We start from the raw sequence: 23,996 nt of genomic DNA on the forward strand, positions 1-23,996 counted from the left end.
TTTCTCCGTTTTTGTTACATGGGGTGGGGCCGGGAATCGAACCGAGGTCCTCCGGCATAGCAGGCAAGCACTTTGCCCGCTGAGCCACCACGGCCCGCCCTGCATTCTGTTTTAAAAGTGTAACAAATGTCCCATTTATCTAGCCACCTGGACCTGATTTTTTTTTGCATATGCTGTGAGGTAGGGGTTCAATTTCATTTTTTTTTATCATATGGACAGTCAATTTTATAGCACATCCCTGTTTTCAATTTACTCCTATTGTCAAAGTTTTAAATTTATTTTCATCTCCAGAAGATAGTATTATTCTTATTGTTGATGTTTAGTGCAATTGATTTTTAATTGGCATTACTAACACAACTTGCTTTATTTATTCTTCATCCTTGTATCTCAGATCTTTTGCCTGGGATCATTTTTCTTCTGCTTAAAGTGACCTTTTAGAATTTCATTTAGTGAGGATCTGCTGGTGACAAACTTTTAGCTTCTGTCTGCCTGAGAACATATTTATTTTGTTCTAATTTTTTTTCTCACCCTCCCTACCCTCTATGTTGTTCTAATTTTTAAAAGTATTTTTCCTAGACTTTAAATTTACAGTTAGTTTTTCTCAGCAAACTGTAGCTTCTACCTCTTGCTTCCTGGTTGCTACTGAGAAATCAGCTACCAGTTTATTTGTAATCCCTTTGAAGATAATCTGTAATATTCTGTCTTTTTGACTTGGTATTCTACTCTTACAGTATGATAGTTATGGAGGAGGCTTTATTTTTATTTTTACTACTTGAAATTCGGTAGGCTTCTACAACCTGTAGCTTGGGGGTGGGGAGTGGTGTTAATTAGTTCTGGGAAATTCTTAGCCTTTTCTTTAAATATTGCCTCTACTCTAATTCTCCCTTACATTCCTTCGGGAACTCTGATTAGATGTGTAGACCTCTCTCTCTTTTTAATGTTTTGCATCTCTCTGTCCCTTTCTGTTACCTTTGGATGATTTCTTCAGATATATTTTGCAGTTCGCTGATTCACTTTTCAGCTGTGTCTCTCCTGCTAGTAAAACCACTCATCAGAAGGTCTGAGACAGGCACTTGTCTTTGTCTCACAGCCCCTTAGAAGGGCAAGTTTATTTCTTGTTCTCAACTACACTAAGGGTGTAGCCCTGTGTCCCAGGTTTATTCAGTTAGGGGTCGAATGTTAGATGACGCCCTTGGTTGGGCCTTGGCTTTATCTCTCATCCCCAGGATCCTCTGAGGCTGATGGAACTGGAGCTCTCCATGTAGCTCATCAAGGTTAAAATTGCCTTTAGTGCTCAGTTTAGTTCTCTGTGCTCCAAACTCACTAAGTTTTTGGCTTCTGAATATTTCTTACTTTCCTGCCAGTTTACTGATGCATTTTTAAAAAGTGCTTTTTATATTTTACTAGGAATTTTTTACAGCTCTCAGTGAGAGGGTCAATCAGGATATTTAACTGTCTATACTCCCAGAAACAGAGTTGGGTACTTAATTTGCATGAGCAAGATTATCTCCTTAGACTTCTTAGTATATCTTATGATATCTGTCTAAATGCTCTTTATATAATTAATACTTATAAGTATTTGTTGATTCTGTGGTAGAAATGATATGCATAAAAACACGTTTTTAAATCAACAAACCTGATATGTGGCTTTGGATTCCCTTTAACATCACAACTGAGTTTCACTTTTTTCTCCTCAGAATCCAAAGGGAACATTACATGACTTGGTTCTTGAGTAAAAATAGGGCCATGCAGTGTGTTGTCATCTGAAATGAGAAGAGAAAATGTCTAAAATTGAAGAACACCTTTCAAAATAAGCAACAATGGAAAACAACAGCAAAATAAAAACGAAAGAAGAAAACTAACAAAAATATAAAACTCCACAGTTTTCAGTTTCAGCTATTGGATGAAATTTCCCATTGAAGACAAATCTTTTACGGATTATTATGAAGTAGAGATATGGACTCTCCTTTTCCTTATTGGTAACTTATTCTGTTAACAACTTCCAGACAAAACTACTTGCCATCCTCTTTTCTCCCTTCATCTGCTTGTTGTTCCATCTGCCTTTATCCCACTCTTTTACTTTGCTCAAATTTTGTGCCTCCTACATCCCTTTTGTGCTGCTATCATCTTTGAAGACTGTCTCATGTCACAAAGTTAAAATTTCTCTGCTATGTAAAGGGATAATTTCATTGGAAGCAAGCAATGATTTCATAAATGTACTAATAATGGCAAACAGCTCTGTACTGCTAAATATATATGTAAAGTTTCCTTAAAGAAGCTATGTAGGCAAATAAAGAATAACTTACAGCAGTGCTTTTCATATTATCTGTGGTGAAGGACCAGTTTCTTTGTTTCTGGGGCCTATTATGAACCCATATATGGTCTACCTAGCATAAGTAGGACACAGTCGGTACCAGCTATGATTCAGGACACAGTCAGTACCAGCTGTGACTCAGCACACAAGTTCAACAACACCCAAAGTGGTCTATAACCAGTTCAGTGACTTTAGTTCAGTGATCCTGTGCTTGGTTAATGCCGTGATGTCAAGCAGCTCTGAGAGTCTAAATGCTTACTTTCAGTAAGAAAAACTAGATGCATGAAACTTATTTTGTCCTGGAACAGTGACACAGTTCATAGGCCATGACCAGTCCATGAACCATACTTTAAGTACCAGTGAGTTAGAGGATATATGCTTCTATACCCCATATACATTGGCCAAAATAGATCTCATCACCCATGCCCATGAAAATTATTCTCGTTTTTAAAAATCTAGTTCAATACATTTTCCTAGAATACTTTTCTAGACCCTTATCTTCTCCTACTGACATAATTCTTTAGTTATATCTCCCCATGGCACTTGTTGTTCCATCTGCCTTTATCCCACTCTTTTACTTTCTTGTCAAGAGCATTTGTATCTTTCTTTTTCCTTCTTCAGACCAAAAGCTCCTTGAAAGCATGACTATATTGGACCCAGTTTTGTCTCTCTGGTGGAATGGTGGCTTATGCCTAGAAAGTGCTCAATAAGGAGTTGTTCTATTTGAGCGTTGTTGTCTTCATTTTTGAAGTTATTCAATCATCTGACTTAAGACAGTGACTGATGAATTTTAAGGTGGAAAGTTCAGTGGCTATGATATAAAGTGATATTTAAATATTACCCTGAAGCTGACAATCCATTTTCCCCTTAGATGTGATTATTTTGAAGGGTATGAATTAGAAAGGGTATCTTGGAAATCCTTTGTAATCCTGCCTGTTGTTGACAGGTGGTAGGAGGAGAATGAATTCACTCAGGAATACTGGGCCAGAGACAAAGAATAAAGCTGGTTTGGGGATCTAATTGAAGCATGGTAAGTAAGTCCTTAAAAGACTTTTAACTCAGGCTCAAAAAAATCTTCATGTTAAGGTTGGTAGAGAAGAAGAATTAAGGAGAGAAGATGACCAATAAGAATTCTATTTCGTTATAGAGGAGTAGGCACAAGCAATGACCTAGTTGTAAGAACAAGCAGGACTTGGAATTGAGCTTTGAAGCACTGGGTCCAGTACTAACTCCATAACTTTTGGAAAATCACCTAGTCTCTCTTTACGTCAGTTTTCCCATTTATAGAATAATGGGAGTGGACTAGGCCACTGGTTCTATATTGATTAAGAAAGGTATACATGTCATGATCAGGAAAGTACTTACACCTACACATAGAACTTTCATTCACATATATCATGAATTATATTGCCACCACTAGTTACTCTCCTTACTCCATGTATGAAATCCCATGTAAATGAGAATATAGGATTTATCAAAGAACACAAATAATAGCATGGAATAAAAGTACACAAACATTTCTTTTTCCCTTAAACACTCATAGTTTGATATTTCAAAATGAAGATATCTGCACTTCCTTCTGATGTACAACAATTACACTCTTATTTTCAAAACAAATTTAGATACTGGTCAAGGATTAGCTCATTTAAATCATGAAGAATTAAATAAATGTTTGGCATATCTAATTAAACACAAAACATTACTCATCAAGATCAATAACACACCAGTAAGTTTGGTGGAATTTTTTTCCCTAAGAGAGAAATATTTCTATTGTTGGCCCCAATTCCCAAATTATGCGGTATATATAGAATATCAATCATCTCAATTCATTGGTGTTCCCTGATATGAATTTCATGCAGAAATACACATTCTATTACTAGTAATTCCAAATAAGAATAAAACATAATAATGATTACCCAGGATGCAGCTGAGAGGCTGTGGATTAACATCTGTACTATTTCTCAATGTATCTGCACCATATTTAAATAACAAAAAGGATATATTTTTCTGTATATTTTGTAACCAGAATTGATAATAATGATGCTTTGCATTTGCTATAAATAATACATTTCATCTAAAGTTTTTATTTTTTATTTTTTTTTGGCTAACCAGGCTCGCTGCATGGAAACTGACATTAGCATAAATGGAGAGGTATTTCATTTTTCATCTAAAGAAATCCACAGTCTTTCATGCTTGAGCTATTTGGTTTCACAAAGCCTCAGTGGAGGAACAGGTTTTAGAAAGTTGGATATCCAGGTGTAGAAAACAGTTACTTAGCTTTTAAACCTTTAGACCAGGTATCCCAACATTTTTAAGGAAAAAAAAAAAAAAAAGAGTTGGTTTATTTGCCCAGAACACTGAAGTTCTTGGGAACGTGGCGTTCGTAAATGAGACATGGTGAGGGGCATCACTAAGTTTGTTTCCACTCTGTGTTGCAGCCACAATGTGCCTTTTGAGTGTCTTGAAGATATGTACTAAAACTTCCCACTTGCATTTTCAAAGCCCAGGAGGTAATTCTCACCCTTCCTTTTTGCATCCTTCCATGATTTTCGGTGTACAAAGGTAAAATACCTCTGCAAACAACCAAAAACAAGGGTTCCACCATCAGTATTTCCCAAATTTAAACTTTGGGCCACTTGCATTATAATCATCTGTCCTCCTTGTTGTTTTTAAACTCCAGCCCAGAATGACCATGGCAGAAGTATATGGGGCCCGTGAATTTGCACTGCAATCTAGCTCACTGGGTGATTCTTTTACACACGAAGTTTGAGAAATACAAACACAGACTTTTCTATTCCTAGCTCCCCTTTTCCTAAGAGCAGAATATCAACCCACATGACTTTAGAAAAACCCACACCTGGACTTTCACTACTGGCAAAAGTCGAACCAACAGATGCTGCTTGCTTGCTAATATTTAGAGAAAACATTTTAGCACGTATTGGATTAATAGTTGAGAGGCAATCAGTTAGTATCAGAAAACTAAAAACTGAACTGCACAGAGAAAACAGATGAATTGTCAAGATCTGAGACAAAGCTTGTATAAACTCACCCTTCCTTTTAAGACAGATGGTGAAACACCAGAGCTAAATGTGACAACCCAAAAGAGCTGCAATGAAATGACAAAGAGGAGACCCCAGTGGTTCACTGACCCTTACTTATATCTTACCCTTCCTTGATACACCTGGTATTCTGCTGTAATGACCACCCTTTATTTATAAATAATGAATCTCTTCTTAAGTGACAGGTTGCTGGGATTGATGTTTTGAATTTTGGATTCCTAAAAGGGGGGGAAAGTCACCCCTATGCCTAACCTGTCATTGAGAAGTTAGTAGAATGGGCTCGGGTTGTTATTAGAGATCTCTCTTGGGGGAGGGGGTAGCTTTGATGTTCTTTCCTCCTGGGAATTCCTGAAAATCATGGTAAAAGAAAGAACAAGGGAGACACCAGGTTGCAGATAGCTCAGACACAGTCTTATGGATTCTAGATCACTGACCTGGGCCTGAGCTTGGGGGATTTAATTTCAATGCAGATATTGGTACATTCTGATTTCTTGGGTCTTCTCCAATTAGAGATAAGGTTCACTTCCACCAAACCATCAGCTTCCCCTAAAGTTCCATGTCATAAAAATTCTTCTGGGCAAGTTTCTCTGAGTAAGCACAATATTTATACAGAGAAGGGAGAAGGTCTAGGTTACAGGGTCACAGCTAGCCAGCCTCCTTTCATGTTTCAACAAAGAGTTGTAAACCTTTGGGTTTTCCAAAAAGAGAAGAGAAGATTTCATGACTGGAAACTTTTTAATGTTAAAGGTCAGGCTACTCTTGCATTTACACTAACCCTCTCACCTTTGTTCATCAAATATTGAAAAACATTGGAAAACAGGGGTCTCAACCAGTGATTCTCAAATCCATTTTTCCATTTTATTCCATTCTTTCAAAAATCTATTTTTTGAAGGGACAAAAATAAAATGTTTGTTAGCCAACTTCTTCCTTCATGCCAGAAATAAAATGGAGCGTCAGGGATAATCTTAAAAATTTTGGATCACCAAAGGAGGTGCATATAATCAAAGAATTTTAAATTAGAAGAGTTGATTTAAATGAAATTTTCCAGGTGATAGACTAAAAATGTACTATATCTAGAATGGAAACAGAAATGTTTTCCCCGGAAATAAAATAACACTGTAAGAAAAATAGTACTAAGACACTGCTCCAACATTAGGTGTTCCTTATTTTAGCTTCAGTTTTGACATCAATGATGTCTTTTTTTTTTTTACATTTGAATTAATCGTCCAATTTCTGTATGTTCCCAACTTTCCTTCCCAGTTGAGCATCTTGCTCCACTGGGCTTTCAGAGGATTGGTTGGGCTTGGGAATTGGAATGAATGGGGCTAGCATGAGGTTTTCTGGGACAGAGCAGAGAAAAAATAAGATCAACTCTCAAGTGATGGGGAGCCAAGGGGCAAGGCCGGGGCTCAAATGTGAAGTCCATGGGAGTGAGTGTATAATTAAATCTATATTCCAAGTGAAGGGTCAGAAAAAGAAAAAAATGCATGAAGGAACAAGGTACAGAGAAAGTCAAAATTGGAAAGAATTCGCTGAGACTGTATGTAGGTCCTTTTCTAAGGTGCCTGTGAACAGTTTAAAAGGCAACTGAGAAGGGAAGAAAAGGTGCTGAAGGGACTGAGCCAAATCAGTCAGCAGGCATGACCTCAGAATAAATATTTCACCCATGGTAACTAAGTAAAAAAGTCAAGCTATGCCTAAAATAATTATTTTTCAAAGTGTCGTCTAGGGACCTCCAGCCTTAATATGACCTCATCTAGGGATGCTTGCTAAATTGCAGATTACCTGATCCCTTCTCAGACCTACTGGAATTTAATTATCAGGACTTAGGAAACAGAATTTAGCAAACACCTCCATTGGCTTTTTATACATAATAAAGTTTGAAAACTACTACCTTAAATTATGATTTAAGCACAGATGATCTTTAGCCCTAAACCAATTAAAGATCTACATGAAGAAAATCTACCCTGCCGAGTTTTGTTCTTCATTTTAGACCATGCTGTAGCTACCACATGAGCTCTGGGAGAGGGCCCCTTCGGACAATGCACTTTTCTTCTACTGGAAATACTTTCCATCTGTTGCAAACTCAGAAACTCACTTCTGCTGGGAAAGGACAGAAATGCAATACTATGATTTCATATTAGAAAACTAAAATATTAGATTCAATTCTACTTGTAATTACCATGGAGTTTCCAGGTATTGCACCTGGGGGCTGTTTACACCCTTAATCCTCATGGCAGGTATGAAATACTGCTACAATAGCCAAGAATCTAGGACCGTAATATATAGTCCATCTTGTTATGACATCAAATAGGCTATTTGATTAAACAGCTGGCATTGGGCAGAAACCCTTAAATAGCAACAACCTCAATTTGGGAGGTAACTTCTAATGGGCAACACAAGGCTCAGAACACAAGCCAGAGTTGGTGGCCCACATTTAAAGGTCAGTTATGACTGGGTTACTTCTGGAGGATAGGTAGACTGTTGTACCATGCATACACAAAAGCATCCCTGTGCAAACCAAACTTGTCTTTTCTGGTTGTGTCTTTTACCCTTTCTCCTGCAGAGCCCTTGACTAACCAAGAAAGTAAATGCCTTTTGTATATGTAACTATAGGTGGGAGCGTGTTGCCTTTTTGGAGTGTAGAGTAAAGACACCAGTGACAAGGAAAGGGAAACACTTCTGCTAAGCTGGTTTGTTGGGTGTGTTCCCAGAGGCATGCTCATATTTTACCTTCTCCCTCTCCCCACCCACATCAAACGGGAATCCAATGGGAAGAGCCATTACTCATCCTGCCAGCAGAATATACCAAGAGGTCACCCACAGGGCCCACTGTGTCCCACTGGCTGGGAGCCTTCTCCTCCGGTCTTTCTAATGACCAGGGAAATTCATTTGGAGAAAAACTGTAAAGTCAGCAGTATCTTTGTGGCTCAAAAATTACTCCCAAAATGTACGGGCAATAACCTAAGGAAATTGAGAAACAAATGGAATATTGTAACAGTGATTTTCCCAAGTGTGAGAACTCCTTTAACACTGAATCACTGATTTTAGAAATGATGACTGGGCAGTTGTCACACTACTTACAAATATAACTTAGTGATGTTAGTATTTATAAAATAAATAGCAAGGAATGTTCGCAGGTACCAAACAAGTTCCTGTGTGTAATACTAGGCAATACAAAACATTTTTATCGAGTAAGTATTTCATTTGGTTGAATAGGCAAAACAAATATTAGAACAGACAGCTGTGCCTGCTTAAATTTTGTCCTTGCTCCCATCTTCCTTCTCTTAACCTCCTCAAATGTGCATTTTAAATGATAAGAAACAGAATAGTCTACCTACAACTGGCAAATGTTTAAAGGCAGAGAATGAAAGAAAATCCAAATGAGAACTGAGCTCTTCTCACAGTATTTCTTTGTTGTCTGGTTAATAAAACAATGCTGCTGCCATTCTATATTGTGTCAGAACCAAAACAAACCAGGCCCTAATCGTACCTAAGGCCAGACCTTAGAATGGTGGTGGGCTGGTGCAGGGGGTGGGGGTGGGGCAGTGTTAGGAGATGAAAGTGATCTCAGTTTAGGAGAAACATCTGCATTGCTGAAGGATTTCTAAGAGTGGAAAAAAAGAGCAATGAAGACTGTATCAATAAATTCCCCACTGACCCTGACCACAAAACTTTGCACCTTTCAGGAACAATGGATCCTTTAAAAATAAGCAATTGGGTATTTTGATGACAAGCCCAGGTTATCAAAAGTAAGATGTATTTTCAACAAATTCATAATATAAGCAATTGAGTGATTTTGATGACAAGCCCAGATTATGAAACGCAAAGATATATTTTCAACAAATTCAAATATTTTGCAGCTCATTTGGATGCAAAAACTGACCTGAACTGATGTGAAGCTATTTATATTCTTCGTATGACTATTCATACGCCTTGCTGCAGAATTATAATGTATCTGATTATGGAGAGCTGCCCCCGACTCAGCTGGGGATGTATGTAATATTGGATGTGTTTTGTGTACCTTACAACATATGGAAAAATTCTTAATTCTCAAACATTTCTGATCTAAAGTGTTTCTGATCAGAGACAGCAGGCCAATTCCAGTGTTCCCTATAGGGGACAGCGCTGTGTGCACAGCAAACAGCATTCTGTTCTCCTGGAGTGTTTGCTATAGGGGACTGACCAACAATAATCATATAAGCAGAGCTAACAATTTGCTTCATATTCAAACACAGGACTAATTACTTATGAAAACAAGGTAATAGAAGCAGATATATACCTGCTGAACTTTGGTTGAAAAAACCTAAATGAAATCCTGAGTCACTAATTTACCAACAATTGCTTTCCTAGTGACATAAGCGTATTGTAGACATCCATATTGTTTCTCCTGTTGCGTATCCGTTGTTCCTCTTTAAAGCGAGAACATTTTCTTTTCACATGTTCTTTGGTGAACCAACCCTCCCAGCTCTCAACCTGAGTAGTGTGAAGTAGACTAAAATTCTCTGTCCAAAGGTGGAGGGTCAAGAAATTCAGGCTTGCCTGGCCAATTAAAATTCCATGGTTAAACCGGTTCTCAAGCCTGTGACCTAAGTCTGGAAAATAATACTCTATCCCAAGGCTTTTCATGAAATCACTGGGCAAAAACCTGTGTTTTTTTCCCCTAGGATTGTCTGGTGGAAAGAAGCCTGGAACTTCCAAAGGCCCCAACATAGATAGAGACTGAATGAGAAGGAAGTAAAATCACAAGGAGGCAAAACCAAAGGCTAGAGGAAGAGTGACTTCTGATAACAACATTTGAGCTTTGAAACTCAGTTCTATCCCAAGCTAGCTTTATCCCTGGGCTTCCCAGATTTGTGAGTTAATGATTGCATTTATTTAAGCCAATTTGAGTTGGGTTTTGCCAGCTGCAGCTAAGTGACTTCTAATTGAAACTTATTCAGAAAATAGAAAGATGCACATCAGTTTATTCAGTGGGTTAATTCTCCATGTCATTGGTTTTCCTTCTCTTCTTCCTATTTCCATTTTGACAGTTCTCCAGATGCATGTGTGCGTACGTGTGTGTATGTGTGCGTACGTGTGTGTATGTGTGTGTATGCATACAAATAGAACTGATCCTCAGAATACTCTTTATGGACCTACTTTTCATTTTTGTGCCTCTTCCTCAACCTAGGCACTCCCTGACCTTGGACAACTGCTCCCTAGAAGTCTGGCCAGTTGAACAGGCCTTTCTGATATTTCTGGATTCATATGGCTAACTTCATCAAACTATCTCTTCCCCATGCCCTTCCCCATCAAAAGACACTGTTGCCCGTTGGCAAAAAAATAGAACTAAATGTTAATCCACTCTAAAAACTGTTAACTTCCAGCTGAAATCTGCACACATTATGGCGGCCTTCTGAACAGCCCATTGACATATATGATTGGTGTATTTTTATGTCTGTACATAAAGAATCATGTAAGGAGCCAATTAAAAAGATTATGAATTGTATCCCATTCCCCAAAGATTCTGATTAGAGAGATTTGGGGGTGGGGCCCAGGCATATATATTTAAATTATGAGTGGGTTATTCAGATGCTGGTAATCTGTGATCGTGAACCATCATTTAAGGAAGGAAGAGCAGAGAACTTCAGCAGTCACAGCACATTGCTTCAAGCACCAGGTGGCAGCTAGAACTGATAACTGAGGGAAGAGATCACGCCCGTGGTGCTCAAATCACAGGCTAGAATTGCCTCTCTCTTATGTTCTGGGTGAACAGTGTCTCCCATCATGCATGCTTATGGGGATAAATTTTTCCATGAAATAGGAGGAAAGAAATGACTCAAATAGGAGACACAGTGGTTATCTTTTGAGAAAGGAAGACAGAAGTTGATTTTTGGTTTCCTGATGCTTTACTTACTGTGTATTAAGAATATCCTATTCCAAAATTGTCTGAGTCTCTGTATGACTGGGAGAAACAATCAACTCCTTCTTTTCCTATCCCTCCAAGACTCCCAGAGCCAAAGCATTCTCCTTCTTAACTAAAGAAAAGTATGCCCAAAGTGTTGAGGTTGCCTTTTCTGTACTTAGTCCTAGTTTCACACTTTCTTAGGGACCATCTGCTTTTAGCCCTTCTGGGTGACCTGCTGGTGTTCTCAACTCCCTCTATCCCCACTGCATTCCATGACATTAAAACACCTCAACACAAAATGCCTGTAGGCAGTACTTTCATGTTACATGCACTGTGGCTCCTGAAGTAATATTCATGAACCCTTTGCACCTGTCTCTTTGGCAGCTAAAGTATCCCCACATCTGTTTTTCTTTGAATGTTTCAGGTTTTCAATTTGGCACATAGTGAATGTGTCAATATATATACTAGGAAGCGTGAAAAGGAATAATCTGGGAGTTGTTCACACAAAACTCTGACAACATATTTGTAATAGGAGAGAACCACTAAATTTGAATTTAGTATGCTTTACTTTCTGGTGTGTAACTATTTTATCCACTTTGCATATTGTCTCTGGAGACAAAGCTGTCATGATGCTCATGGTGAAGATAGGGGTAAGAAAATATTGAGATAAATATCATGGCAGGTGACTGGTTGCAGGGATGGGTCTTTCTGGTGGCCTTGGAATTGTAGGTAAAAGTTGGTAAGAAAAACAAAAGAAGAATTTTGTCCCATATTACTCACTGACTAAAACCAGAAAGTCATACTAGAGAAGGATAAACACAATCCACAATCACTTAAGTTAGGCAGAGGTATGCTCAACCTTGGGAAAAGATGCTTAAGGAACCAAAAATCAACGTCTGCCATCCCTTCCTCAGAAAATAACCACTGTGTCTCCTATTTAGAACCACATAGAAAAATGACAATAATAATTATCATTTATTGAGTGCAAAATAAGGCCAGGCACTCTGCTAAGTAAAAATGCTTACCAGGTCCTGTCTCACTTAATCCATAATAACCCTACAGTCTGGTACTATGCTCCCCCTTGTCTGATGATGGAGAAGGAAAGTCCTAGAGACAAATCGCACGTATTATTGGGACTTGCAGTACTGGGACCTGAACCTTGATCCACCACAGCCATGTATATGGTGGCACTAGGTGTACAATGACACTTGCGCTCTGTGCATATCACCAACAGATAACAAAAGAGTTCCTGACACGCTGAGTTAGAACAGGATCATTAAATGTGAGTAACTTCCTACCACTACTGATGCAGTGAGGAAAGATAGGTTTTTAGAAGGTAAGTGGTTTACCCAAAGTCACACTGATCCTCGGTGATGAGTTTCTAACCAGAATCCTGATTTTCTGATTACCAGATGTGTGTTCTTCATAATGTACTACATTCCCTCCAGTTTATTAATTGGTAGAACTGGTCCACTGTTACCTAACAATTGAGTGGAGAAAAATGATGAAGGAAATGAAGAGAGATAATCTATGCTGCCAATATTTATGTCTTGAATTTTGTTTCAGGGGAAAGCGAATGAAAGCCTATTTCCTTTCAACAGACAGCAGAATGGATAAATGTGATTCATCATAAGTTGCACTTTTTTAAAATACTTTCAAATTACAGAGTTGTCCTTTTTTGGAATTACCAGCACACTGATATTCAGAAGAGATATTTGTCCTAAAGTGCCCTCTATAGAAAACTATATAAAAGAGGGGATTCATAACCTTTCAAAATGACAAGTATAAAATTTGCATCTAATTATTGGGCATTCTGCCTTTTCTGTGTCATTCTGTCATAAGGTAAAGTGGTATGCACACTGATTTGGGCAAACACAAAGCAAAAACACATCTCCATGAAGGGATAAATGGAAGCAAAAAATTCCATTGACTCGAATTCACAGGTTTATCAAAACAAGGGGAAGAATGTTTACTTGGCTCTCCTAAGATGAGGTAAAAAGCATGCTCATTAAGTTGCTGAGCACTTTGAATAAGTCATCCACTCATCCTCTGATTTCACTTTCAAATGACGCTCAAATCCCTTTCAAATACACATGACCACAGAAGTAAGTAGACAATCATGAACTTCTCTGTCTTTATAACAAAGACATCTGTTTGCTTGAGCAACATGCCAATCAGGCAGGAAGTAACTGACAGGTGATCAGGAATTAACATCTATCATTCATTCAACAAATATTTATTGAGTGCCCTGTTTGAGCCAGATTCTATTCAAAGTGCTACAGATAGATAAAGGAGCAATAAACACACTTCCTTAATAGGGTTCACGTTCTAGGTTGGGGGGGGACAAATATAAGTCAGTCAGGTTGTATGTTCAAGGGTGACAGGAGCAGTGAAGTAAAATACACCAGGGAAGGGAAGAGGGAGCACGACAGCAACACCCTTCTGAGAAGGTGATATGTGGTCTAAGAGGGAGGTGCGGGAACAACCGTGAGGATGTCTGGGAGGGAAGGGCCACAGGCTAATGCAACAGGAGTGTCTGTAGTATAATAGGGCAAACAGCTCGCACGCGCCTGTGCACACACACACATACCTGTGAGCCCGCGTGGCTCAGGTTTTACGAGAAGGGGAGCATTAGCAGGAGATGAAGTAAAATTGGTAGCAGCTTCATACCAAGTTTCAGTGCTAGCCATTGCAATATTCATGACAAGAGTTCCTCAACCCTCATTGGAGATGCTAAAGCAGGTATCATTGCTGTATCCTAAGATTTTTAATGCCATTTTTTTATTGTGATAATATATCTATAACATAAAATTTCCCACATTAACCATTTTATGTGTGCAATGCAGTGGCATTAATTACTTTAATGACATTATACCTCCATCAGCACTATTTATTTCCAAACTTTTTCCTCATCCCAAGCAGAAACCCTGTACTCATTAAGCAGTAACTCTCCATCCTCCTCTCCCCCCCCACCACCCACCCTGTAACCTCTAATCTCCTTCTTTTCTGGGAATCGAACCTGGGTCTCCAGCATGGCAGGCAAGAACTCTGCCACTGAGCCACCGTTGCACCGCCCTCTAATCTCCTTTTTGTCTCTATGAATTCACCTATTCTAGATACTTCATATAAGTGGAATCATACAATATTTATCCTTTCGTGTCTGTCTTATTTCATCAAACACAATGTTTTCAAGGTTCATCTATATTGTAACAAGTATCAGAACTTCTTTCCTTTTTATGGCTAAATAATATGCCATTGTATGAATATACCTTATGTTGCTTATCCATTCAGCTCTTGATGGATACTTGGGTTGTTTCTGACTTTTGGCTGTTGTGACCAATGCGGTAGTAAATACTGGTATAAATATATCTGTTTGAGTCCCTATTTTCAATTCCTCTGCATACTTACAAGTGAAACTGCTGGATCATATTTTTATGGATCACAGTTGTATGTTTAACTTTCTGAGGAATCAATATCCTAATTTTACAGATAAATAAATCAAGCCCCCTCCTCCCCAACACAATTCTACTTTATGGAACCCTGAATGGTCATGACAGTGCTTCTTTTCCTCGCAGGGATGTAGATAATATTAGGAAACTTTAACTCTTAACCACTTTTCTTAACTAAAATACGCCAAGAACTACATGCTATTTATAATAGAGGAGTTGATAGCATGGGCCCCAGATGACAGTGCTGGGATAAATCTCAGCTCTATTACTATGTGACCTGGAGCAAACTACTCAGACTCTATGCCTCAGTTCCCTCATTTGTAAAATGAAGTAATATAGTGACTCCTTACACAGTTATTTATGAGTGTTAAATGCCTTAATATAAAGTGCTTAGAACCTAATCAACCTAATACAAATAACAAATCAATAAAAACCAAATAATAATGACATTCCTGGAACCTATTAAATAATAGACTAGAAGGGAAACTCAAAATGTCTGCAAATTCCATTTTTAAAGTATGTCTGGTTGTTGTTTTTTTTTTGAGGGGGCACTGGGGAGAAGGATGAGAATGCATATTTGTAACTTTTAAAAGTTTCTCTACTAAGTAGGAAGGCACATCTGGCTCTCAGAAGTACAAATGCAATAAAAGTTTTCTAAATGTAAGTCAGTATGGACTTTTTTTTTTGCCTACAGGAAAGCAACAAAAGGGATCAGTACATCTTACCCCACCTGGAAATTGGCAGCCTAGTTGGGTCTGCAAAAACTCAAGCATGAACTGCAGATAACCCATATTTGGTCCTCTCATGGGTCTCTGAATGAGCAGTGGTGAGCCTGAGGCTCAGAATAATTAAGGAAGGCCACCTTGGGTCATGGGTGCAAAGAGTGTGAGTAATTTTTGCATTTAACACAGAATAAGGGAGTATAAATCCTTTTGACCAGCTTCTATTTTTTGATGTCATGACATTTCTATCTCACTGACATAAAAAACAAAAGTGTGACATGGCATCAAAATGGGAAACAACTCTATTATTGGCAGACACTCCTCTATATGTGAACTAACTATAAATGGGACCTTTTGAAGATGCTATTTTTAGTTAAGGTGTGGCCAAGTGAATCAGGATAGGTCTTAAACCTTTTACTGGAGGCCTTCTCAAAGAGAAAGCCATGGAGGAGAAGCCAGTGTCAATGAAACCTGGAAGAGAAAGGAGGGGACAGTGCCATGTTCCAGGAAAGCCAAGGAATCCTAAGATTGCTGACCAGCCAGGATACTATGACAGGGGAGGAAGCAAGTGTTCCAATGTCTGAAACTATGAGCCAATAAATCCCCATTATTAAGCCGACCAATTGTGTGGTATTTGTTTTAGCAGTCTTGGAAACTAGGCTGTAGTTTCCTCTGCTCCCAAACCATTCTGTGTACATGACACTTACTTACCTATACTGTGATGATAGTTTATTTGCTTATCTATTGCGTGTGAACTCTTTGGAGATAGGAACCTGAGTTGAAGTGGTCTTTGTTCCTCAGTCTTTCACATTCATTCTTCCACGTTGTTGATATCTGATACATTCTTAATGAATGAGTTAATGAACAAATGAAACAACTTGCCAAATAATGTAATCTGGTATACAGTAGAACGAGGATTGAAAACTAAATATCCTGATTGCTTATCAAGTAACATTTACAGTAGAATTTGATACCTTCTAATTGGTGTTTGCAAGAACTACCTGAGGTTCTTCTCACCAAGAAAGTCAGATTTAGAATTTTGTATGAAAATTTTTTATTCTATTGTAAAAATGGAGGCTTGTTTTATGAGCTCTGTTTCTAATTTTAGGTGACTCTGTAGAGAAAATCTTCCTCATGCATATTCATTCAACAGATGTTTTCTGAGTACCTACTCTGTTCTACATGCTGAAGACAGAATAGAGAAAAAGGATGGACAAGGTCCCTCCATTCTTTGAGTATGGCTAGTTGAATATGGCTGACAAGTTGATGCTTCGTAATTGAGTTAAAAAACAAACAAACAAGAAAACAACATGGGCCTGGATCAGCCTAACACATTACCTAGTCCAGTTCTTAATCAATTTTTAATGCAGAGGACACTCTATTGTGTTCATTGATAAGGTAGAAGTGGAGTTGATATATACATATTTTACATAAAATTTCAGAGGTTTCAGAGCCCTCTCTGAAGAAACCCACGCATTTCAGGTTGAAAATTCCTGAACAAATCTGGGCATATCATTTTGTACATGCATGTGCTTTTTTCTAAAAACACAAAGTAAAATGTGCGGCTTATATTAGAAGTTTCACAGCAAAATATTAACTATAGATAGGTTTTTTGATATGCCAGAGGCTTGAGAAGTTGCAAAATTTTAACTAAAAATGGAAGAAATGAATAAATAGGGAGATTTTTTTTTTGTTTTCTTTCAGTAGCACAAGTAATAAGAAAATATATTTTAAGCACCACACCTATCATTAATTTTTCCTTTACCTCAGAAAACCATTGGTTTAGTGTTATATGCCAATCTCTATTACAAATAAGTGAAATTCAACCATTTTTGCCCAGGTACCAACTGCCCTCAAATGAGAAAGAATCATTCTCTACCAAATATTTGGGATCTTGACCAAAAAGGCATCCTGAATATGGATTTGATCAATTTTTAACATCTCCTCAAAGGAAATTCAGGAATTTGCAGTTGCCAGTTGGAATGATTCTACCCTTCAAAATTTTTCAGCATATAGCGGAGGTATTTTTAAACTTTTTGTAGATAATTACTGAAATATGTGAAACACTTTGTCAAGATAGGAATTAAGTATGCTATCAACATAGCAAAAGTTAAAGGGTCCAAAAAAAAAAAAAAAAACACCTAACACAAAATATGCATATGGAGATAACATGAATAAGGTTATTTTGGTGAACTGAGAAAAAAAAATTTCTATTAGGGATAATCAAGGCTAGTGAAGATTTGAAAGGTATGGTTATTAAGAAACAATAATCAGTGTCCAATTTTATCAAGCACTTTAAGTGTAATGGGCCACAGAATAGAAGGAAATATTTGCAAATCATACATCTGATAAGAGTCTAGAATCCAGAATACACAACAACTCTTATAACAACAAAACAAACAATCTGGTTAAAAATGGGCAAATCATAAAAAAATGAACAATATTCTGATACATGTTACAATATGGATGAGGCTTAAAAACATTAAATTCAATGAAATAAGTCAGAAACAAAAGGGAAATATTATGATTCCATTTTTATGAAATATCTAGAATAAACAAATTCTGAGACAGAAAGTAGAATAGAGTTTACCGGGGACTGGGGGAAGAGGGGAAGCATAGTTATTGCTTAAAGGGTACTCGGTTTCTGTTCTGAATAACAAAAACATTTTCATAATGGATTGTGGTGATGGTAGCATGACATTGTACATGTAATTAATCACAGACATTTAAAATAGTTAAAACTGTTAATTTTATGTTATATATTTGTTACAATAAAAATGTAAAAAAGAGGGGAGGGCAAAGGACCCAAATAGACTTTTCTCCAGAGATACATAAATGGCCAACAAGCACATAAAAAGATGCTTAATATTATTATTCATTAGGGAAATGCAAATTAAATGAGATACTACTTTCCACCCACTATGGCAAGAATGTGGAGGAACTAGAACCCTCAAACATTGCTGGTGGGAATGTAAAATGCTACAACTGCTATGGAAAACAATTTGTACTTGCTCACAGTTAAGAAACATGACCCATAAACTCCACTTCTGAGTATATACCTGTGTCAGGGTTTCCCAAAGGCACCTTCCGATCTGATGGTTCACTGAACTCACAAGACTCAATATTCAGTCATACTCATGGCCGCCATTTATTTCAGTGAAAGGAGGCACAGCAAAATCAGCAAAGGGCAAAGTCACATGGGGCCAAGACTGGAGCAAACAGGTACAAGCTTCCACAGTCCTCTCCCAGGGGACTCACGAAGATACTCTATTGCTTCAGTAACAAGTTGTGAAAATACGTGTAAAATATTGTCTACCAGGGAAACTCAGGAGAGACTTAGCTCCCAGTGTTTGAACACATCAGCAGAACCTCCCTGGAAAATATCAAAATGCCAGACTCCCAGAAGGAAAGCAGGTGCTCAGAATAAACTATATTTTTTGCATAAACAGTTTAGGCACTATGAGCCACTCTTATAAGTTAGGATGTTGGGAAATCGACTGAAATCTAAGTTTCAGATGCCAAGTAAGGGCCAAACTTTTAAGTAGATCTTTCAAAGCACTCACGGCCTACTATGTTAACTCTCTTTGTCACAATACCCAAGTGAATTGAAAAGCTGCTCCACCGAAAAACTTGTGTATGAATTTTAATAACAGCATTATTCACAATAGCCCCAATGCAGAAACAATCAATGTCCATCAACTGATGAATGGGTAAACAAATGCAGAATATCCATACGATGGAATACTATTCAGCCATGAAACGGAATGAAGTTCTGATACATGCTCACTATGGCTAAGAGTTGAGAACATTATGTGAAGTAGAAGAAGCCAGATCCGAAAGGCCACATATGGTATGATCCTACTTATATGAAATCTCCAGAAAAGGCAAATAGAGACAGAAAGTGGATTGATATTTCCTGTGTGATGGGGGAGAGGGAGTAAAGGGTTAATAGATACTAAAAATAAGCATGGGGCTTCTTTTTGGGGGGTGATAAAATATTCTGTAATTTGACAGTGGTGAGGGTTGCACACCATTGTGTATATACTAAATACCACTAAACTGTATACTTCAAGATGGTTAAAATTGTGAATTTTATCTCAATTAGAAAGAAAATAATCCCTAGGGATGTTGTTAAAAGAAAACCTTTAAAAAGTATACATTTGGTGTATTAATTTCATTGGTTATCTAAAAAATGCAATGAGGACTACTTGGTTTGCTTTACTTTAAGTCTCTCACTTAACCTTGAAGACAAACTGTAAGATAAGTACTACTGATTTTGCCTCTTTAATATAAAAGGGCTTAAGAAAATTAATTTGCTAAGGTAACAAGGTAGAACATAAAGTCTGTCTGACTTTAAAATCTATGCTCTTAACCTTTATTCTATAATGTCTTCCATTACAGTGAAATACTGTGAAAGAGTTCCATTTTTTAAAGATGTATAATATAAAGCATGCTCATGGTTTTGTCTCCTTTACATATATAATTTTCCTATTTATGCATATATTTTCACATTTTTTCCCCTTTATTATGTTGCTTTTCAGTAGCTGCTTCCTTTAAATGGTCTTCAGAAATCCAGTTTTAAGTTGCATGCATAAAGGTAGTGCTTTTATCCTCTCCTGTTGGAAATCATTACAAAGCTATACGTATAATGAAAAAGGAAAATGCAAGCTCTATTGCAGATCAAAAACATAAAGCAAGATACCCAACCAATAACTGGTTTGTAAGAAGAAGGTTTTTAGACTGAAATCAAGTATGCCATGAAATTGGTTTTGTACCAAGTCTCAAGAAACAGAGAAGGTGAGAATGAACACGGAATTACACAGACAAGCTACATGCTCCACAAGTTATGTTTTAGTAATGAGAGAGACTCTGCATTGTGAAAAGCACTATAGTTCTTGATCTCTGTTGGTTGGGAAGAATTAAAACTTAAAAATCCAGAGTCACAAATACTAGCCTGAATCAAAAGGAGAACACATGCTAGTTTGGAATACGGTACTAGCTTTTACCAGAATGGTCCAAAAAGAACTCACCCCATTTGAAGATGAGAAGAAATGAGAAAAAAAAGGACAGCTCAGAATATTTTGAAGGAAATAAAAGAAAAAAGGAAAAATGGGAGCCAAATAAATGGCAGAAAAAGAACACACACCAAAAATATGCTGCCATGGAAAGAATGCAATGTGATCTAACAGAATGTCATATACGAAATATTTTAATAAAGCAATAACCTTTATAAACCGCAAACCCAAACCATAGGTAGAAGAGCTCAGTGAAATGAACATCAGAAGATGAACATAAGAGGGTAAAGCACAAAGAAGTAGAAAAAAAATCATTATGAAAACCAAAAATACATGAGAAACTCTACAAAGGAGATAAGAGACTGTTAAAGAAGACAGAATTGAAAAAAAGAGAGAATATTCAATTGAATATAAATTAGGAATTGAAAAGAATTAATGAGAAAATGATAAATTATAGTTATTAAAATTATAGGAGTTCCCATGTGTGCTCAACTGCTATACTGGTGGAAGAGAAGTGCAACACCACTGAAATAAAATAAAAGATTTAATTTAAGAAAAATCTTCATAAATTTTTAAAAAATGGAATCTAAAGTCGAGCAAGCATTGCATATTCCTGTAAAACTGGCTCAGAGTAATGAACACAGAGATAAAGCCTCGCATAATTCCTGGACTATGTAAATAAAGTAAAAAACATCCTTTGAGCATTCAGACAAATTCACAAAGAAAAAAAAAAGACCAGCATCAGACTTCTCTACAGCAACATGTAACGCTAGGTACTGGAGCAACTTAAAACATTTTACTTGAAAATGTGTGCTCTTAGAATTGTATGCCTAAACTGTCATTCAAATAAGTTAACACACAGGTAGTTTAAAACATGCATAATTTAGGGAACCTACTTCTCATAAGTACCCCAACAGGAAAGCATAAATGCATGTACTATAGCCAAACAATAAATTAATCAAGAAAATAGTGCAGAAGCACTAGATATGAACATTGAATCCTCATAATTGGAGGGCTAAATATTAAAACAAACGAGAAATTATGCATAACACAACAAAAATTCTACAACTCTTAACAACACAGAATTCTATGATGCGTAATAGTCAGCAGGAGAATGGTAAAGCAAAGTGGGAGGCGATGCAAATGTGCTGCTTTGGGCACTTTTTATGGCCACGCTCAAAATTTATCATTTAAAGCTAATAACGTGACCATTGAAAGACAGATAACAGAACAATATGAAAGTTGTCTATTAAAATGAGGATTGGAGAAGACAGACGGGGGGCTTGGGAAGCAGAAATTTATTGATTCCACTATTGTTCACATTAGCAAGTCAAAAAACACTACCTTAATAAATGAATTAGTTTAAAAATAAATTCATAGCACATATACCCATGGGTAAAGAAAACTTTGCTCACCTTTTTCCTTCGAAATTGTATTTGGAACTCAAATTTTACATATGAAATGTATAAAGTACCCTACAAAATACATAATATAGAAACAGCCTAATGTCAAATTTTATGAGTCCACAATATTTTAGGAGTCTAAAATTATCTAAGATTATCTGAGATTGAGATTGGTAAAAGTAAGATCATGATTCCCCAAGCCAAACCCTTACGAAATATGACGCTTGGGAGAAGCCAAAGAAGTTGCTGATGAATTTGATTCTTATCCTAACCATTTTCTTTATTGAGGTCACGCTGCAGAATTTAAGAGCCCCATGTCTTCTGTAAGAGGGCTTACAATTGTTTTGGTTATATCGTCTTATTGTGTGGTACTAATTTTGTTTAATTGATCACCCATAAATTGAACAGATCAAAACTATAGCAGTTTTCTGAGAAGCAATCCACTGTTGTCAAAGAACAGAAAATTAACAGGTAGATTCATAAAGTCATTGGCAATTAAGATCTCTGCTTTCTTCTACATGCAAACAAAAAGCTAATTTAGTCACTTGGAAGTCAATGCAAGGGAAGTAGCTCTAGAGAGGGAAAAGAATGGAAGAGGTATGTAAGTACAGTATACTGAAGTTAAGGTGAATACTTTGAACTGGGCTTATCTTCTAATGATAATTTTGTTGATTAAGATATACATTACTTTCTCTATATGTCTCAGAAGACATAACGGAAATCTATGAAGTAGTCTATGAGTACTTTTTTGTTTTACATGGGAAGGCACTGAGGATCGAACCCGGGTCTATGAGTACTTTTAATTACAAAAGAATCTTGACGTTTAAGGATAAACTATTTCAGATTTTGATTTTTCTAAATTATTTCTACATTATACCTTATAACTTGTTATTTTGCCGAGGGACCATTTTAAACTGTGACCCCTGAGAAGCAGGAGTAAAAATGCCAGTGAATGTTGTAAGTCATTAAGTCAGCATTGTTATATGCCTTTTCCAGTACCTATTCCTCATCATGTGTGGAATAAATATGGTGGTAAGATTAAACTTTATTTCTCTGTGCAAAACAAAACAAAACAAAATGCTATCCCAATCAAAGCCATGCAATAAAGGTATTTGACAATTTAGGGATTTCTACATGCTAAAGGTTTCCTGAACCTTAAAAAAGTTCTATTTTTTTTAAAATTAAGAAATGTATTTTATAAACAGTCATGGTTTCCCCCAGTAAAATTATTATTGTTCATTTTCTTTCCATACTTTTTTTCTTTTCATAGTTTTAAAACATTTACCTCTTAACTACTACCAACCCCAATGTTGGGATTAAATACAAGGCAAAGTAAACTCTTCTTGACCTGGAATTACAGTTCTGTAACTACTCTAGCCTGCTGCATTGAATATTGCTTCAAATAATAGCTTTGGCTTTGGGGTTGAATACTTGATAGACTTGGCTCTGTGTCTGGACTACAGGTTTCTTGGCTTTGGCAATCTGGCCTTATTCCATGGGTGCAAGTTAAGAGATGCTATTTCCTCTCTTATTCTTAGGCTCCTTTTTGGCATAATATCTAATTTCCAGTTAGTGAAGGAATGTCTCTAGCTACCACACCTCTCCCCCGACCTTTGACTATACAAAGTCATGTTGTTTCCTAGAGCTACACACAGATTTGTCTATAGAATAATGGGGAGACCACAGTTTTGGCATCATACATATCCACGTTTAAATTCTAGATCTTCTATTTCTAGGTAAGAGATGTTAGAACAGTTAAACTCTTTGAGCCTCAGTTTCTTTATAATAGATCTGGAATAATAACAGTTTTTTAAAGGATGGTTGTGAAATTTAGAAAATAATATGCAAACGTGCTAACACGCTGGTAAATGGTGGGCACACATTTCTATAACGAATGCGCATTACCATAATTATTAACTTGCTGATGCTATTATTATTATTACTCATTTTCTGTAAGAAGGGTACGATCCATAAAGGTGATGATAGATAATATTTCTGGAACATCTTCTTCATGACAGGCTCCTTGCTAAATGCTTTACATGTATTGTCTCATTCCAATCATGAGGAATTATCATCACCATCCTCATTTAATAGATGAGAAACCCGAGGCTTTGAAAAAGGTTAAGTTCTTTTCCCAAGGCAAT

At 37.0% G+C, this 23,996-nt stretch overlaps 1 protein-coding gene across 1 annotated transcript in view; it reads right to left on the bottom strand.

Annotated features, from left to right (window-relative positions):
• The window catches only part of CNTN4 (contactin 4), an 831,113-nt gene that overhangs the window by 332,536 nt on the left and 474,581 nt on the right, over positions 1-23,996 (bottom strand). Inside the window, exon 4 of the mRNA XM_077130352.1 lies at positions 1,637-1,763. Coding sequence (XP_076986467.1) covers positions 1,637-1,763 — 127 coding nt within the window. The remainder of the gene's footprint in view (positions 1-1,636; positions 1,764-23,996) is intronic.

This window comes from Tamandua tetradactyla, chromosome 15, assembly GCF_023851605.1.
Source record: "Tamandua tetradactyla isolate mTamTet1 chromosome 15, mTamTet1.pri, whole genome shotgun sequence".
Taxonomy (NCBI): Eukaryota; Metazoa; Chordata; class Mammalia; order Pilosa; family Myrmecophagidae; genus Tamandua; species Tamandua tetradactyla.